At 48.9% G+C, this 20,012-nt stretch overlaps 1 protein-coding gene across 1 annotated transcript in view; it reads right to left on the reverse strand.

Moving 5' to 3' along the window:
* The window catches only part of LOC311139839 (LIM domain-containing protein 1-like), a 36,398-nt gene extending 17,680 nt beyond the window's left edge, over window positions 1-18,718 (reverse strand). Inside the window, exons 1-2 of the mRNA XM_084174815.1 lie at window positions 16,663-18,718; window positions 6,103-6,204 (exon numbers count right to left, since the gene is read on the reverse strand). Coding sequence (XP_084030941.1) covers window positions 6,103-6,204; window positions 16,663-18,043 — 1,483 coding nt within the window. The 5' untranslated portion in view covers window positions 18,044-18,718. The remainder of the gene's footprint in view (window positions 1-6,102; window positions 6,205-16,662) is intronic.
* Between the last annotated feature and the right edge of the window lie 1,294 nt (window positions 18,719-20,012).

Raw genomic sequence — 20,012 nt, forward strand, 5'->3', positions numbered from 1 at the left:
ATTCTCCCTGTCTAGTTTTTATTTTGGTGATTATTAGTTCTCAAAAGATGATCTTATTAAAAAAATATATAGCTGCATTATATTTTCTACATACTTTATATCTTGTTTAAGTCATTTAAGTTTACACAGAAATCGCTTCACCATCCATAAAAAAATTGATTAAAAAAATTATTATATATATATATATATTAATACAGGGGAAACAGTGGTAGGTTACTTGCTTCATGTGAAGTTGTCATGGGCCTCTCACTCCACCGGGTTACCACCTTAATTTTCTTCCACTCTGCTCACCACTCTCTCTACTCAGCCTAACTAGCTCCACCTGTCCCTGCTCTGCTCTGCTCTAATTACTCTGCCAGCTGCGCTGCATTACCCACTACCTCTCCCAGTATTTAAGGCCCTGTCTTTCAGCTCTCCGGTGTCAGATCGTCTGCAAAGCTCACACCCGGAACCTGTTTGCTCGCGCTTCTGGCTCACCCTGGTTTTGTGACCCCGGACCTGCCTGTTTTTTGGATACTCTTCTGCCTCAGGAGATCCAGACCTGCTTCTGCCATTACGACTCCTGACTACTCTTCAATCCCGGTAACTCTGACCTGCCTTGCTACTACGTATTTTGGATTTCCCTTGAACTGTACTGCTGCCTGGTTTCATTCCGCCCTGTTGTGTCTGTGTCTCCCCCCCCCAGGACTTCTGGACCACCCACCACCGGCTTCATAGGACGCATCGCTGCCACTGGGGGGGGCACAGACCCAGCGCATTGGACGGGATCCCTGTTACCCCTGGAGCCTTCATTCACTCCCTACTTCCCTTTTCCCTTAAGTTTAATAAACTTTCTGGTGTGACGCAATTGTGGTCCTCTGGTCGTCTGTCTGAACCGTGACAGTACGATCTGACCATTATGGACTCAGCGCACACTTTCCCCGACATGGAAACCGATGAGCATGAGCAGCAGTTCCAGCAGCAGCAACAACAACTCGCCATGATCATCCAACTCCTCACCAACCTTACCCCAGCCAGTCTGCCCACCAGCCCTGCCTCCGAGTTACCTGCCCCGGTCATTGCAGCCGCTGCCCCGGAACCCAAGATTGGAAACCCCGAGCGGTTCAACGGCGATTCTACCCAGGTCCGGCCATTCCTGACTAGCTGCCGACTTCAGTTCTCCTTGCAGCCAAGGACCTTCGCCACGGAGGGGGCTAAAGTTGGGTATGCCATCACTCACCTGACGGGCCGAGCTCGACTCTGGGGAACAGCAGAGTTCGAACGTCAAACCCCCGCATGTGCAACCTTCGACCTGTTTGCTGAGGAGATGCTGAAGGTGTTTGACCTGGATTCACCCACCGCAGAGGCGTCTCGTGAACTGTTCAGTATTCGACAAGGCAGACGTACAGTCGCAGACCATTCCATCGACTTCCGAACCCTGGCTAGACGAAGTTCTTGGAACACACCATCGTTGGTGGACGCGTTCTTCCATAGTTTGGCTGACTATATCAAGGACGAGTTGGTCTCCCATGAACTGCCTTCCACTCTTGATGAAGCCATCGCACTGACTGTCAGGATCGACAGAAGGATACAGACCCGTCGTCGTGAGAGGGGGCGCCAAGGTCCACCTACTACCGGCATTCGGAGAGATCCGACTGGGCTCCTGTCATCTACTGCCACTCACCCAGGTCAGCTTGATCAGTCTGAGCCTATGGAGATTGGGCGAGCCTCCCTCACTCCTGCAGAGCGCCAGCGCCGCTTCACCTCAAACCTCTGCCTCTATTGTGGAGGTGAGGGACATCGTGTGGTAACCTGCCCTTTAAAGGGCCGAAGCTCACCGGGCATAGGGGGAGTCCGGTTGAGTTCAATGACCATCCAGTCCTCCGACCGCAAACCCCTGCTGCAAGTTCACCTCCGCCTCTCTGACTCAACTCACACCCTGGCTGCTCTGGTGGATTCTGGCGCCGAAGCCAACATAATGGACATCAAGCTGGCACGCCAACTGGGACTGGAGAACCTCCGTTTGACACCTCCTATTCCTGCCCGGGCACTGGACGGACACTTACTCGGATCGGTCACTCATGTCACGGCCCCGGTCTCGATGGGTCTGTCCGGAAACCATCAAGAAACTATCCAGTTTCACCTGCTCCCCTCTCCAGGCCAACCCCTCATCCTGGGTTACCCATGGCTCCGCCGGCACAACCCTCAGCTCGACTGGGTGACCGGGGTGATCAGGGAGTGGGGAGAGGACTGCCACCGAACCTGCCTGCTTGCTGCCGCACTACCCCCTCGGCCAGTACCTACTAACTCCGCTCCTGACCTCTCCAATGTCCCAGAATGCTACCATGGTCTCAGAGAGGTGTTTAACAAAGCAAGAGCCACATCTCTGCCCCCTCACCGACCGTACGACTGTGCCATCGACCTCCTCCCTGGAACAGCTCCTCCAAGGGGTCGTCTTTATTCGTTGTCTGCTCCTGAAAGAAAGTCCATGGAGGACTACATCAATGGCTCTCTGTCCGCAGGATTAATCCGTTCATCTTCATCTCCTGCTGGTGCTGGCTTCTTCTTTGTGGGGAAGAAGGACGGATCTCTTCGCCCCTGCATCGACTACAGGGGACTCAACGACATCACAGTGAAAAACCGTTACCCTCTGCCTCTGCTCACCTCTGCTTTTGAGTTGCTCCAGGGAGCCACTGTTTTTACCAAGTTGGATCTCAGAAACGCTTACCACCTAGTGCGGATCCGGGAGGGAGATGAATGGAAAACCGCATTCAATACCCCAACAGGCCACTACGAGTATCTGGTTATGCCTTTTGGCCTCACCAATGCTCCTGCTGTGTTCCAGGCTCTAGTGAATGATGTACTGCGGGACATGTTAAACAAGTTTGTCTTCGTTTACCTGGATGACATCTTAATCTACTCCAGAAACCTGTCTGAACACACCCGCCATGTCCAGCAAGTCCTTCATCGTCTTCTGGAGAATTCCCTCTACGCCAAGGCAGAGAAATGTGAGTTTCACGTCAAGACAGTGGCCTTCCTGGGGTACATAGTGGCAGAGGGAAGTATCCAAATGGATCCTGCCAAAGTATCAGCAGTCACTTCATGGCCTGTTCCGGAGAACAGAAAGAAGCTGCAACAGTTTCTGGGGTTTGCTAACTTCTATAGGAAGTTTATCCGGAACTACAGTACCGTTGCTGCCCCTCTCACTGCTCTAACCAGCACCAAGCAACCCTTCACCTGGACCCCAGCAGCCGACAAAGCCTTCAGTACCCTCAAGGTGAGGTTCACCTCCGCTCCCATCCTCCAGATGCCTGATGTGGACCGGCAATTCATTGTGGAGGTGGACGCCTCGGATGTGGGAGTTGGTGCTGTGATTTCTCAGTGGGCTGCGGAGGATAGGAAGCTCCATCCCTGTGCCTTTTTCTCACGTCGGTTGTCCCCCTCTGAGTGCAATTACGACATAGGGAACCGTGAGCTGCTGGCTGTGAAGCTTGCCTTGGAGGAGTGGCGTCACTGGCTGGAGGGGTCCACCATTCCATTTCTCGTTTGGACCGATCATAAGAACTTGGAGTACATCCGCACGGCCAAACGGTTGAACTCCAGGCAGTCCCGCTGGGCCCTGTTCTTCACCAGGTTTAATTTCACTCTGTCATACCGGCCTGGATCACGCAACACCAAGCCAGACGCCCTCTCCCGTCAATTCCAGAAGGATGACACCCCCTCCAAGGACCCTGTGTCGATTCTGCCAAGTCCCTGCATCGTTGCAGCTCTGACCTGGGCTGTTGAGGAACAGGTGCTGGAGGCTCTCCGTAACCAGCCAGGTCCCAGCACTTGCCCAGCTGACCGCCTTTTTGTCCCCGAAGACCTGAGGTCCCAGGTCGTTCAGTGGGGACATGACTCCCGCCTAGCTTGTCACCCTGGCTCCACCCGCACTTACAACCTGCTCGCCCAGAGGTTCTGGTGGCCCTCTCTGAGGAAGGATGTACGGGAATTCGTCCAAGCCTGCCCCATCTGCAACCAACACAAGTCGTCCTGCCAGCCCCCAGCCGGATTGCTGCAGCCCCTGCCTGTGCCCAGACGTCCCTGGTCTCACATCGCCCTTGACTTTGTCACGGGGCTGCCCCCTTCAAGTGGCATGACCGTCATTCTCACCATCGTTGACCGTTTCAGCAAGATGGCACACTTCATTCCCCTCCCCAAGCTCCCAACCGCCAAGGAGACCGCCCAGGTGGTCCTGGAACACGTCTTCCGGATCCACGGACTGCCAAAGGATGTAGTTTCTGACCGTGGTCCACAATTCTCCTCCGCTTTTTGGAAGGAGTTCTGTCACCTGCTGGGAGCCACAGTCAGTCTGACTTCCGGATTCCATCCCCAATCCAATGGGCAGTCAGAGCGGGCTAATCAGGAGCTCGAGAAGGCACTGCGATGCATGACTTCACGCAACCCCCACTCCTGGTCGCAGCAATTGACATGGGTGGAGTACGCACACAATTCTCTGACCTGCTCTGCCATCGGTATGTCCCCTTTCCAATGTGTTTATGGATACCAGCCTCCTCTATTTGCCAGCCAGGAAGAGGAGGTTACTTGCCCATCTGCACTTGCTTTTGCCCGTCGATGTCGCCGCACCTGGTCACAAGCCCGAGCCACACTCCTCAGATCCGTTGCCAGCTACACTACCGGGGCCAACCGTCGGAGAATTCCTGCTCCCACCTACCATGTTGGTCAAAGGGTGTGGTTGTCATCGAAGAACCTGCCACTCAGGGTGGAGTCGCAGAAGCTGGCACCTCGGTTCATTGGCCCATTCCCTATCATAAGAGTGATTAGCCCAACTGCTGTCCGGCTCCAACTGCCTAATTCCCTGAGGGTGCACCCCACTTTCCATGTGTCTAAGATTAAGCCCATCCATGAGAGTCCGCTGGTCCCTGCTGCGCCTGGTCCTCCTCCTCCACGGCTCGTCGATGGTGGTCTGGTTTACACCGTCCGCCGCCTGCTTCGGTCCAGACGGAGGGGTAGGGGTCTCCAGTACCTCATTGACTGGGAGGGCTATGGACCTGAGGAGAGGACCTGGGTGCCAGCTAGTCGGATTGTGGATAGGACTCTCATCACCGCTTTCCACCAACGGCATCCTGATCAACCTGCAATCCGTAGGGGCCGCCCCAGAGGGGTCCCTAACCGTCCGGCCCGCTCGGCTTCCTGTCCTGTGCCTGATCCTGTCTCGGGACCTGTCCCATCTCCCGACCACGGCCCTCCGGCTTCCTCCGAGGATGAGGACGTTCACTCGGACCGTTCGGAGGAGTTCTAGCCCTCCTCCGGCTCCCCTCCTCCCGCCCGGCGTGGTGTTGCTCTTGGGACTTCTGGGGCCGTCCCTTGGGGGGGGGGTTCTGTCATGGGCCTCTCACTCCACCGGGTTACCACCTTAATTTTCTTCCACTCTGCTCACCACTCTCTCTACTCAGCCTAACTAGCTCCACCTGTCCCTGCTCTGCTCTGCTCTAATTACTCTGCCAGCTGCGCTGCATTACCCACTACCTCTCCCAGTATTTAAGGCCCTGTCTTTCAGCTCTCCGGTGTCAGATCGTCTGCAAAGCTCACACCCGGAACCTGTTTGCTCGCGCTTCTGGCTCACCCTGGTTTTGTGACCCCGGACCTGCCTGTTTTTTGGATACTCTTCTGCCTCAGGAGATCCAGACCTGCTTCTGCCATTACGACTCCTGACTACTCTTCAATCCCGGTAACTCTGACCTGCCTTGCTACTACGTATTTTGGATTTCCCTTGAACTGTACTGCTGCCTGGTTTCATTCCGCCCTGTTGTGTCTGTGTCTCCCCCCCCCAGGACTTCTGGACCACCCACCACCGGCTTCATAGGACGCATCGCTGCCACTGGGGGGGGCACAGACCCAGCGCATTGGACGGGATCCCTGTTACCCCTGGAGCCTTCATTCACTCCCTACTTCCCTTTTCCCTTAAGTTTAATAAACTTTCTGGTGTGACGCAATTGTGGTCCTCTGGTCGTCTGTCTGAACCGTGACAGAAGTACGTGTCATGTTAGAGGTAAGGAGAGAGTAGGTGAGGTAGACAGGGTTTACTGTATAGAGTGTTTCATTATTTAGTGTAGTACTTACTGCAGGCGCTGCAGGTGAAGCAGACATCATGATAGAGGCTTCCCATAGCCTGGCAGGCCTGAGTGGCTCCGTACACCGCCTTGTTACACTTCACACAGCTCCCTGGAACACAACACAACAGCCAGGTCAGAGACATGAACACACACACACGCACACACACACATTGTGCAGAAATAACTATGCTACCGTCATGTACTTGGGCCCTACCACTGTCTCAGTCATAAGCAGTTGTCCTGTTAGAATAGAAAGTCAGAATTGTACCCATTCCATAACACTAATGAGAACTGGATCCATAACAAGCAGACTGATAAAACCAGACACAAACAATGGAATGAAAAAAGCCTAACAACAGTCAAAGGAAATCAGTTAGCCATGCTGTATCATTGAAAGGGGAAATATATTCCAATCTGCTTGTTTGGTTTGGCTCTGGCCTAGAGGAGTCTGTCACATGAACACTGTGATAAAAGACCCAAGTGTTCCTACCAAACACGCACACACACACACACACACACACACACACACACACACACACACACACACACACACACACACACACACACACACACACACACACACACACACACACACACACACACACACACACACACACACACACACACAGCTAATCATGCAGTACAGTGTCTTGCAAAAGTATTCATCCCCCTTGGCGTTTTTCCTATTTTGTTGCATTACAACCTGTAATTTAAATTGATTTTTATTTGGAATTCAGGTAATGGACATACACAAAATAGTCCAAATTGATGAAGTGAAATGAAAAAAAATAACTTGTTTAAAAATATTCTACAAAATAAATAACGGAAAAGTGGTGCATGCATATGTATTCACCCCCTTTGCTATGAAGCCCCTAAATAAGATCTGGTGCAACCAATTACCTTCAGAAGAAACATAATTAGTTAATAAAGTCCACCTGTGTGCAATCTAAGTGTTACATGATCTGTGTCAAATGATCTCAGTATATATACACCTGTTCTGAAAGGCCCCAGAGTCTGCAACACCACTAAGCAAGGGGCACCACCAAACAAGCGGCACCATGAAGACCAAGGAGCTCTCCAAACAGGTCAGGGCCAAAGTTGTGGAGAAGTACAGATCAGGGTTGGGTTATAAAAAAATATCTGAAACTTTGAACATCCCACGGAGCACCATTAAATCCATTATAAAAAAATTGAAAGAATATGGCATCACAACAAACCTGCAAAGAGAGGGCCGCCCACCAAAACTCACGGACCAGGCAAGGAGGGCATTAATCAGAGAGGCAACAAAGAGACCAAAGATAACCCTGAAGGAGCTGCAAAGCTCCACAGCGGAGATTGGAGTATCTGTCCATAGGACCACTTTAAGCCATACACTCCACAGAGCTGGGCTTTACGGAATTGAGGGCAGAAAAAAGCCATTGCTTAAAGAAAAAAATAAGCAAAAACGTCAAAAGCCATGTGGGAGACTCCCCAAACATATGGAAGAAGGCACTCTGGACAAATGAGACTAAAATTGAGCTTTTTGGCCATCAAGGAAAACGCTATGTCTGGCGCTAACCCAACACTTCTCATCACCCCGAGAACACCATCCCCACAGTGAAGCATGGTGGTGGCAGCATCATGCTGTGGGGATGTTTTTCATCTGCAGGGACTGGGAAACTGGTCAGAATTGAAGGAATGATGGATGGCGCTTGAGGGAAAGTTTCAGTCTTCCAGAGATTTGAGACTAGGCCAGAGGTTCACCTTCCAGCAGGACAATGACCCTAAGCACCCTGCTAAAGCAACACTCGAGTGGTTTAAGGGGAAACATTTAAATGTCTTGGAATGGCCTAGTCAAAGCCCAGACCTCAATCCAATTGAGAATTTGTGGTATGACTTAAAGATTGCTGTACACCAGCGGAACCCATCCAACTTGAAGGAGCTGGAGCAGTTTTGCCTAGAAGAATGGGCAAAAATCCCAGTGGCTAGATGTGCCAAGCTTATGGAGACATACCCCAAGAGACTTGCAGCTGTAATTGCTGCAAAAGGTGGCTCTACAAAGTATTGACTTTGGGGGGCGAATAGTTATGCACGCTCAAGTTTTCTGTTTTTTTGTCTTATTGTTTCACAAGAAAAAATATTTTGCATCTTAAAATTGGTAGGCATGTTGTGTTAATCAAATGATACAAACCCCCCCAGGTTGTAAGGCAACAAAATAGGAAAAATGCCAAGGGGGTGAATACTTTCGCAAGCCACTGTCTAATCTAGTCAGCTGACAGGCAGCGGAGGTGGAAAGTTCCATAGAGAGAAAGAGAGTGTGAGAGCGAGAGAGAAAGAGTGAGAGAAAGAAAGAGAAAGAGAGAGAGAGAGAGAGAAAGAGAGAGAGAGAGTCCAGTGAAAATAGAAAGAGCTCCTGTGTCATGTGTCCTGTGAGGTGTTTTGTGTGCTGTGGTCTTCTGACTGAGCTGAGAGGTTAGCAGTGTGCTGAGAGAGATGTGGTAACAGAACAACATGAGCCCACAGCAGCATGGCATGGCACAGTGCTGAAACAACAGTGTGTTACACACACACAACATTCCCCAGGGGGACGAAGACCACGCCAGGGACAGTACCGCCTCGCCTGGCCACTGACAAAGAAGCTTCTGTCTCTGGCCTGCTCTCCTGCAGACAGACATCACAAGGCACTACGTCTGTCTGCCTCTTCCCCTAACACGCTGTCAGCGTCCCAAATGTCCCCCTATTTCCTACATTGGGAATAGGGTACCATTTGCAACGCATCCACTGTCAGCCACAGACAAGAGACAACATTAAGTTCTCCTCTTCATACTGTAACACAATATAGAAATGAAGGAGCTATGCACAGTTTATAAGGTACACCACCTCGTTCACGAAAATGGTTCGCTCCTACAGACAATTAGTCACGTGAACGTGGCTTGCTATATAAAGCAGGCAGACAGGCATCGAGGCATTCAGTTACTGTTCGATTGAACAGGCAAAACGTGTGACCTAAGCGACTTTGAGCGTGGTATGATCGACGGTGCCAGGCGCGCCGGTTCCAGTTTCTCAGAAAGGGCCGGCCTCCTGGGCTTTTCACGCATGACAGTATCTAGGGTTTACCAAGAATGGTGCAACAAACAGTCAGCGACAGTCCTGTGGGAGAAAACAGCTTGTTGATTAGAGGTCGAAGGAGAATGGCAAGAATTGTGCAAGCTAACAGGCGGGCCACAAACAGGCAAATAACGGCGCAGTACAACAGTGGTGTGCAGAACGGCATCTCGGAATGCACAACTCGTCTGTCCTTGTCACAGATGGGCTATTGCAGCAGATGACCACACAGGATTCCACTCCTATCAGCTAAAAACAAGAAAGCCGGCTCCAGTGGGCACACAATCACCAACACTGGACAATTGAGGAGTGGAAAAACTTTGCCTGGTCCGACGAACTCCTGTTGCGTCATACTGGTGGCAGAGTCAGGATTTGGCGTAAGCAGCATGAGTCCATGGTCCCATCCTGTCTGGTGTCAATGGTACAGGCTGGTGGCAGTGGTGTAATGGTGTGGGGAATGTTTTCCTTGCACACATTAGGTCCCTTGATACCAACTGAGCAATGTTTCCATGCCCCGAAGAATTCAGGTTGTTCTGGAGGCAAAGGGTGGTCCACTGAGTATACAAAACATTAAGAACACCTGCTCTTTCCATGACATAGACTGACCAGGTGAATCCTGGTGAAAGCTATGATCCTCTATTGATGTCACTTTTTAAATCCACTTCAATCAGTGTAGATGAAGGGGAGGAGGCAGGTTAAAGAAGGATTTTTAAGCCATGAGACAATTGAGACATGGATTGTGTATGTGTGCCATTCAGAGGGTGAATGGGCAAGACAGAAGATTTAAGTGCCTTTGAACGGGGTATGGTAGTAGGTGCCAGGCGCATCGGTTTGTGTCAATAACTGCAACGCTGCTGGGGGGGGGGGGTTCAACTCATTATTAGGAAGGGGTTCCTAATATTTAGTATACTCAGTGTATATACCGAATTGAATCAACCTCTCCTGTTAACTACAACACAGTCCTCTAGTCTGGCCTTATAACCTGTGACTGGCTTCAAGCCATTTGTCCTGCCTATCATGACTCTACCGCCGATACTGTAACACAATATAGGAATGAGCTATATATACCTGTATGAATCAACCTTTCCTGTTAACTAAACTCAGCAAAAAAAGAAACGTCCCCTTTTCAAAGATAATTCGTAAAAATCAAAATAACTTCACAGATCTTCATTGTAAAGGGTTTAAACACAGTTTCCCATGCTTGTTCAATGAACCATAAACAATTAATGAACATGTACCTGTGGAACGGTCGTTAAGACACTAACAGCTTACAGACGGTAGGCAATTAAGGTCACAGTTATGAAAACTTAGGACACTAACGAGGCCTTTCTACTGACTCTGAAAAACACCAAAAGAAAGATGCCCAGGGTCCCTGCTCATCTGCGTGAACGTGCCTTAGGCATACTGCAAGGAGGCATGAGGACTGCAGATGTGGCCAGGGCAATAAATTGCAATGTCCGTACTGTGAGACGCCTAAGACAGCGCTACAGGGAGACAGGACGGACAGCTGATCGTCCTCGCAGTGGCAGACCACGTGTAACAACACCTGCACAGGATCGGTACATCCGAACATCACACCTGCGGGACAGGTACAGGATGGCAACAACAACTGCCCGAGTTACGCCAAGAACGCACAATCCCTCCATCAGTGCTCAGACTGTCCGCAATAGGCTGAGAGAGGCTGGACTGAGGGCTTGTAGGCCTGTTGTAAGGCAGGTCCTCACCAGACATCACCGGCAACAACGTCGCCTATGGGCACAAACCAACCGTCGCTGGACCAGACAGGACTGGAAAAAAGTGCTCTTCACTGATGAGTCGTGGTTTTGTTTCACCAGGGGTGATGGTCGGATTCGCGTTTATCGTCAAAGGAATGAGCGTTACACCGAGGCCTGTACTCTAGAGCGGGATCGATTTGGAGGTAGAGGGTCTGTGGCGGTGTGTCACAGCATCATTGGACTGAGCTTGTTGTCATTGCAGGCAATCTCAACGCTGTGCGTTACAGGGAAGACATCCTCCTCCCTCATGTGGTACCCTTGCAGGCTCATCCTGACATGACCCTCCAGCATGACAATGCCACCAGCCATACTGCTCGTTCTGTGCGTGATTTCCTGCAAGACAGGAATGTCAGTGTTCTGCCATGGCCAGTGAAGAGCCCGGATCTCAATCCCATTGAGCACGTCTGGGACCTGTTGGATCGGAGGGTGAGGGCTAGGGCCATTCCCCCCAGAAATGTCCCAGAACTTGCAGGTGCCTTGGTGGAAAAGTGGGGTAACATCTTACAGCAAGAACTGGCAAATCTGGTGCAGTCCATGAGGAGGATATGCACTGCAGTACTTAATGCAGCTGGTGGCCACACCAGATACTGACTGTTACTTTTGATTTTGACCCCCTTTGTTCAGGGACACATTATTCAAATTCTGTTAGTCACATGTCTGTGGAACTTGTTCAGTTTATGTCTCAGTTGTTGAATCTTGTTATGTTCATACAAATATTTACACATGTTAAGTTTGCTGAAAATAAACGCAGTTGACAGTGAGAGGACGTTTATTTTTTTGCTGAGTTTACAATAAATGTAGAGCGTCCTCTGGTCTTACAGCACATTAAGTAACTTCTTGTAACTTTCTTCTAACCATTTGTCCTGCCCGTCATGACTTTACCTTACACACTATAACACAATATAGGAATGAGCTATATACACACCTTATTGAATTAACCCTCCGTTCAAAATGACAATAAACCACTGTAGCCTACAGCACAGCCACATCTATCTATCCCCTTATATAACAATGTCAGGAGATTAAGGGCCTACTCCTCTCATCATGTGTTCCTCCCTCCTCTCCTCTTCCCCTCCTACATTTACATTTACATTTTAGTCATTTAGCAGACGCTCTTATCCAGAGCGACTTACAGGAGCAATTAGGGTTAAGTGCCTTGCTCAAGGGCACATCAACAGATTTTTCACCTAGTCGGCTCAGGGATTAGAACCAGCGACCTTTCGGTTACTGGCACAACGCTCTCCTCTCCTCCAAACCATCTGGACTCATCACTGGAATTCCAGGTTCAATCCATCATTAGACAGACAGAGACAGAGACAGACAGACACACAGACAGACACACAGACAGACAGTTCTAATGCATGGACTCAATAGGGTTGGATTTGTTTAGCTCAACTTTGGTTTTCCAAAACTGAGAATTTTATGATTTTCGACCAGAGTTTAAAGTCACAGCTGTTGTTTGTAATGTACATTCCATTGAAACTGTAAAATGCACTGAAAAGTAAGAGGGATACATAAACAACCAAACAAACTGCTTCCTGTTTAGGACAAACATTCTTAGTTAAAGAAGCAACATTTTCCTACCTGATTGAACAGCAGCAAAACTGTGTTCGGCAGAAGTCCCATATTCCAAAACCCCTGTGATTTTATAGAGAGTTCTTTCTTTAACGGTTGCGAGAGTATGGGTGAAGGGGGAAGGGAATCAAAACACAGAGCCAAAACTTCACCCCCCATCCTCCCCCTCACCTCAACCCCCACACACCAGCCCAGCTGTCAAAACTCCCAAAACGTCTGCCTCTACTGCTGCCTAATGGCACACAACAAGCCTCTTCATATACCTCCACAATCACTGATAACAATTGACTGACAGGAACTTGATATTATGGCAGTTGACTTGTCATGTTAGAAGCCAAACAAGACTATTGCACTTAGTAATAGTTATTATAGTAGTCGTGTAATATTATTTTAAACATTTTTCTGTGTATCGTATGGCAGAATCCAAGGCTAGGACATCATGAAATAACATCAACACTGGTCCCACCCAAAACAGCAGCCTAACATCACAAAAGCATTCTCTCACTACACGAACACACACACATTTACTTATACAACCAATCAAACACTGAAGCAAGGACCCAGGCCCAGACACAGAGAGAGATAAAGATGGAGGAGAGAGAGGAAATAGAGAGAAATGCATACACACACATTCACAAAGGCTTCCTGCAGGACTTGTCAGGGGTCCAGATTGAGTGCCAAAGCAGAAGCCAAGAAACCCTGGGAAGAGTTAAGGTAAACTGTCCAGTCCACAGACAGACTGACAGCCTGATGGGAGAAAGCCATCCTTAATCACAACACAAAACAAAGCACTCAACCTCTACTATCTATGTGTGTGTGTGTGTGTGTGTGTGTGTGTGTGTGTGTGTGTGTGTGTGTGTGTGTGTGTGGACAGGGATCCTCTCCACCCTCTGTCCTGTCCCACCACTTGCTCTTCCTCTCTGACCTCCCACCCATAAATCTGGTCTCCGCTCTGCCTCTCTCCCTGCTCTACCTCCCTCCCTCTCGCTCTCTCTCTCACGGCCAAAGAAGCGACAAAACGTTCTATAAATTAACCCTAAGTACCTTCTGCTAATCTAATCATTTATGAAACTAAGTGTGCTCCCCACCCCCTCTTTATATTCCTCAGCCCCGTCCCGTCCTCCAGACATTCCTCTGTGTTCCCCCGGTGCAGTCGTTTGGCACCAAACTCAGTTTCCCAGAACCTCCAGCTATTGCTCTGCCAATCAGAGCAGAGTGTATATGATATGAGAGACCCCAGCCCTAGCTGGCTGGAACTCACTAGGCATGCATCTCAAATGGCACCCTATCCACTATATAGTGCACTACTATATGGGCCCTGGTCAAAGGTAGTGCACTAAATATGCAATAGGGTATCGTTTGGGAGGTGACCATATGAGCCTTTAGGATGGCTACACTAATCTCCCTTTTACAATAACCTACTAAATCACTAGGTATATGCCCCCAGTGTAAATGTGGCTTACATACTTATAATATAATATGCCATTTAGCAGATGCTTTTATCCAAAGCGACTTACAGTCATGCGTGCATACATTTTTTTTTTTTTGTGTATGGGTGGTCCCGGGGTTCGAACCCACTACCTTGGCGTTACAAGCGGCGTGCTCTACCAGCTGAGCTACAGAGGACCACTATAGAGTACTTAATACTCTATAGTCAAATTGGTCAATAATATACTGTATCATACAAATTAGGCAATCCTTTAATAAATGACACAAAATATAGAACTGATAACCCTGGAATAGGTCATCATTCCCATAGTATTATGGTTCTTAACATAGCTATAGAGCTTGGTAGAGAGGAGTAACTCAACACAATCTGGTCTTAACGGCCATGTACTCTTATAATCTTCACCTGACACAGCCACCCCTCGGAGCCTGGTTCCTCTAGGTTTCTTCCTAGGTTCCTGCCTTTCTAGAGAGTTTTTCCTAGCCACTGTGCTTCTGCATCTGCATTGCTTGCTCTTTGAGTAGCCAAGCCTATGGTTCAGGCTAAGAGAATACTCCTCTCCTTTCAGTGGAAAAAGCAGGTCAGGAATGGAGCTTCTCTTTCTGTTCAGTATGTAGAACAGGCCAGGAACTGCACCTGTCCGTCACGCAGGCTATTTTCTGGCATGACAGCATGACGCAGAAAATGAGTGTGTGCTGGGTGTGTGTGCTGTGCGTGTGTCAACATTACAGTATTGTCATACGCAAACTTTATACCATCTTCCACTGCGGCCCCCCACAGTAATCTCTATAACATGTTAACATGTGTGTTTATGAATCTGTGTGTGTGTGTGTGTGTGTGTGTGTGTGTGTGTGTGTGTGTGTGTGTGTGTGTGTGTGTGTGTGTGTGTGTGTGTGTTCACCATGACAGTGACATGCCCCAGAACATCTTCCCTTATATATTGAATTAGTGGACTCTGGGGGGCTGGGACGGGGTTTTTGAATTACAATCCTGACTGACGTTCCTTGTTCCTGCAGGAAATTCCTTTTATGAGGCGGCAGAGGGATGCTTTATGAGCGCTCGACAAGTGCACGAGAGATCTCTCCTCTCACGCCATCTCACTCTTCCTTTCTCTCTATCTGTTCCTCTCTCTCGTTGTTCCTCTCTCTCTCTCGCTCGGCTGGACGTCCCATTTTGACGACTGGCCTTGCCTCAACATGCCTAACCCAAGCATGCATATGAACTAAACTTTCTCCCAAATCAACATTGGCAGTCACACCCAAGTCTTAATAATGACTGTACATAAATGGTAGTGTACATACTTAGGACAAGGAGTTATAACCTTGTCATAACCTATGACTACTAGCGTATGTAGTTTTTCCTGAAAGGGTCATCTGGTGAGGAGGAAAAACTCCTGGCCCTACCTATAGGACATATTTTCCATGGGTACCGTGTCAGTGTGAGTAACTGAACTAGACTGGCACTGGGCTCTCAGAGCAGGGTAATAAACACCTTGTCAACTGGTCTATCTGCAGCACACAGAGTACAGGTCTGGTACAGTATAACAGTACAGCAGTATAGCTGGGGGAAAGACAGCCAAGAACTTATTTCCCCCCCTTACCTCCACATAACAATTTCCAGAGAGCGCGCAAACTGGGTGCTGCGTGGCACTAGCTTAATAAAAGGAACAGAAAGCAATGCTCTTGGGCCCTTTACGAATCTGTTTCTGCTGACCAGTTAAATTCCTCCTCCTGCCCTACCTCTTTCTCCTTCACTCTCTCCTTTTCTATTTTTCTCTTCCTTTCTTCCTCTATGGTTGTCTCATCTGTAGATCAGCCCCACCAAACATGTGCTCTTTCACTTCCACGTCTCCTGTTGCACACATTGGGCACAAATGTTGTATTTAATAGTTATTTCTGCATTAATAGAGAGGAAAGTGTAAATTTACTCGTAACCAGTTATATATTCATCTGTACTTAAACTAAACTATACTAGAGACTGATGTCATGTATCCCAGGGCAGCAACAGGCTACATGAAAAAACACTAACAGGAGTTGTTATTCAGTTGACATTGTCTGTATTCCCCAGACTGTGGCTGCGTACAAAAGGTGTGTGTGTGCATGCCTGTGTGTGTGTGTGTGCGTGCACATGGCGGTTTAGAGCAAGAATGTGCAAGCCCAGGTCTGTGCTCTGCAATGTGATGATGTTATTTGGAAAGACTGAGTCAAACAGCCAAGGAGAGGGAGAGGAGAAGACAACCGGAACTATTAAAACGTTTGTTCATTATTACTGAGAGGTAGGCGGGCAGGCAGGCAGGTGACATACACAGACGGGAGGATTTAAGGAGAGCGAGAAGAAACAAATTAGACAATTATTCATTCTAGACTAAAAGATGGAGAAGAGAACAGAAGCGAGGACTCTGGCTAAACGCTGTCTATCTGTCTGTCTGTAGAGTTCAACACTGAACAACAGTATCAGCCATGATGATCAGAAACATACACAAAGACAGAATGACCGCTAGGACGCCCTCACAACTATGCCACTTGATCTGGCATGAGTGAACCAACACACACAAACATACACAAAGACAAGGTTAAATTAACGTGGTGAAAAGTTTTGAACAGCGGGCCATTTTCGCACTCAGTGACCCACATAGAGAAATAAATAAAGAGAGATCTGGTCGATCAAAATGTCAAACTAAACTTACCGAAGTAGTCTGCCTTTGGCTGGGCGTCCATTTCCTTCTCCAGACGCTTGGTCAGGGCTTCTAATTTGATCTCAGCGGCAGACGGCCCCTGCTCCGGTTGGACATGGAGAGTCTGGCAGGGCAGTTTGAGAGCTCTGGGGGGGCTGGAGGCTTCATACTGGGACTGGGGCCGGAGCTGGCAGGCCTCACCACCAGAGGACAGCTGGCTGTCTAGGCCAGAGGGCACATCCACCCCCATGGCCACTTGCCTGCCCTGGGCCTGGCCTACACCTTGACCCTGGCCAAAGCTTCTAGAGACACTGGTTCCAGAGGGAGAGGCAGAGGCAGGAAGGTAAGCCCCAGCGGTGGCTTTGGGCTGGGCTGCCTCAGGTGGGGCTGGGGATGGGACAGCCACAGGACTCTGAGAGAGCCCATTCTGGCATAGATTTCCCTGGTTGGCGGTTGGTCTTGGGGCCATGGAGTGTGCTGCAGAGTAAGGGCCTGTTGGCGGTGTAACATGGGCAGGTTGGGGAGACAGCTGCTGGTACAGGTCAGCTCCGCCAGTGAAGGCACTCAGAGGGAGCGGTGCTATCAGGTCTGGGTTCCCCAAGCTCCGCATCCAGTTTGCTGCAGCCCCAGCATCAGCCACCGTGGGGGGACTCTGCCGCACTAGCGGGGTGGCAGCCTTGCTCTGGTGCAGTCTAGTGGGGCTTGGAGATGGTAGGCTGTCGGAGAAGGAGGGAGATGGTGAGTGGTGTTGGGGCTGCTGAGATGGGCTGCACATAAGGCCTGAAGATCCAACAGGGCTGGAGGATCCTGGGGAGGCCTGGCCACCCCTGGAGGAGTAGGAGGCCCAAGTGCCCGAGGGACTGGCAGGGTGACCAGAGCCATGTGTGTGTGCGTTCCCAGGGCTGGTGGGACTCGAGGCGTGGTGGTAAGAATGCTGCTCAAAACGCTCCTTGTTATCGTAATTGTTTCCGTAGCCATATGCCTGTTGACTGGGTGAATGGTGTTTCAGAGCTTCACAGGGCGCGTACTGACTCGCGCCACTGACGGTGCCTGGCATAGGGCCAGAGAGTATGGGAGGCTTGGCAGCAGCTTCTCCTGCCTGTCTGTAGCTATTGATAGGCGGCCTGTCTTTGGTGTAAAACGTGCTGTCTGTCGCTTTGTTGTGACCCCCGTTCATTCTCACTGCCAAATTGTTTTTGGCAATTTCCTCTTGCTGTTTCTGTATGTGGATTTTTGTCATTTTGGAGGCAAAAACTCTCCTGGTTTCTTCAAAGTCGGAGTTGTTCCCTGCATCCCTCTTCATTCGGAACAACCCGTCTCTAGATGCCTCATACATATTGAGGTCTTCTAAAAACTTACTTGCCTCAAGATCCAAATCGTCGTATTTATCCATGTTGAAGTGAATTACAAAATGTGTATAAACTATGATCTGATTCAAGGTTCAAGCCACAACTTTCACAAAAAAAGCGATGTGTCAAAAAGAAAAAAAACGTAGGCTAGCCAATTAAAACAACGTTAAACACAGTAAACAACTGAAACTAAAGGATTAAAATCTAAACCCTCGTCACTCCCAAAGTAAAAGATTACCGCAGAGTTTACTGTCCAGTCCAGGCAGCGGAGAGAGAACTCTGTCACGGGGTATTCTGACGTGGAGATCCCGAACCGAAGTAGAAGTACAGTTTCTCCCGTAATGTGTCAGCTATCCCGCGGAAGCAATTATGCCTAGGCCTACTCCAGAATGGATAAAGATCCGAATAATAGCGAGAAGAAGCTCCGTCCTCTCCTCGGTGGGCCAGTTGACTCTGCTCACAACAGGATGCTGTCTGGTTATAAAGTCAGATCAGACAGCCTACGACCCCAGCCTGCGCCTTCTTTCCGAACCTCACTATGGCTCTCAGCGCGGAAGCCTCCATTCAAAAACGTTGTTTGCAACTTTGTAGCGAGTGCATGAGTTCCAAACTTTTCCCGCAAGTTGCTGAACAAATTCCAGTGTGGTCCTCTCATAACGCTAACTTAGTTCGACTATAATTAAACGGTTATTACAAGTGCGTAGGCAAAACATACTGAACGAAAGCAAACCTCTTGATCCGAGAATGGATAGTGTGGAGTCGACCGTGGGACTGGGTAGCGCTGTTTGCTTTTAAAGGCGCAGTGTTCACTTCATTCTGGGGTAGATTTTAAGTCATGATATATGGACCCCCAGATAACTCAAGGCACATAGCATAACAAACATTTACCTTTAGGCTATGTTCTTTTTATCACACATTGTTTATTGATATACTTACTTTATGCCCACAATCTATTTGGCTACCTTGTTGGTGCTGGACAAACTGAATTAAAGTTAATTATGAATCAACAGTGTAATTACTAAGGAATCACGGAGGGCTACAAAGTGGGATTTGCAGTCTTTTTTTGTTCCCTATAAAAAAAATGGGGGAGGAGAGGGAGGGCAGGGGTCGTGCTAAGATCATAGACTGTATGAACCTGAGCTATAACCTGGCCTATCAATGGATTCCCATAAGAAATGCACAGTGGTGCTTTGTGGCTGGTAAGTACTGTTGTACTAACTGTGTGTGGAAAAGGGGGGGGGGGGTGGGGGGGGGGGGTCTTTCTCAAACTGACAAGTTGGGACACATCTGTATTTTTCTGTGTCCTTGGTGGGGACTTGTCTGTGGAGCCGAGCTGTATACATAGAAGCATGGAGACTGTGAGAGGCCCTATAGACTGGTGGCTGGCTATAAACAGAATGTTTATAAGGCACAGTCAGTAACCATCTGCACATTAAGGAAACGGACACCACAAACAGCCATCCTCAAAAAGGAGCTTAGTACACTTGTTTATAACATTCTCACGCAAATACCCACCAACAACAGGCAGGCACTACTTTGAGCTAATTAAGATTGTGATGGAAATCTTGTTGGAGAAAATCATGTGGTTTTACTACTCGGATTAATGAGCTCTAACAATTAGAATATGGATATTTATTAAGGCAGAGCTCTCCCTTCCCAGCAAATGGTAGTTTCTGGCAACAACCAGTAGCGGTGTGTGGGTAAAATCACTGGGGAAGCCAAGCCAGAAGAAAAAGCAATATTAAAACCTATGTGTTGTGATAATTGGTTGTTTGCTCTATAACCTGTTAGTTCATATGCCTTGACACCGTGATATATACGCCTAAGGCCGAGACAATAAGAAGACACAATGGCAGAATAAATTCAACAACACATTTGTTTCATCACCTAACTGGAGAGCAACCTCTGTCCGGTGAAGTCCACAAAGCATATTGCGTGTAACAAACAGTTACATGACCTACAGCATGGCTGCACAACCCTCTTCCTGGAGGTCTACTGTCCTGTAGGTTTTCA

The sequence above is a fragment of the Coregonus lavaretus genome (assembly GCF_964263955.1).
Source record: "Coregonus lavaretus genome assembly, chromosome: 13".
Lineage (NCBI taxonomy): Eukaryota > Metazoa > Chordata > Actinopteri > Salmoniformes > Salmonidae > Coregonus > Coregonus lavaretus.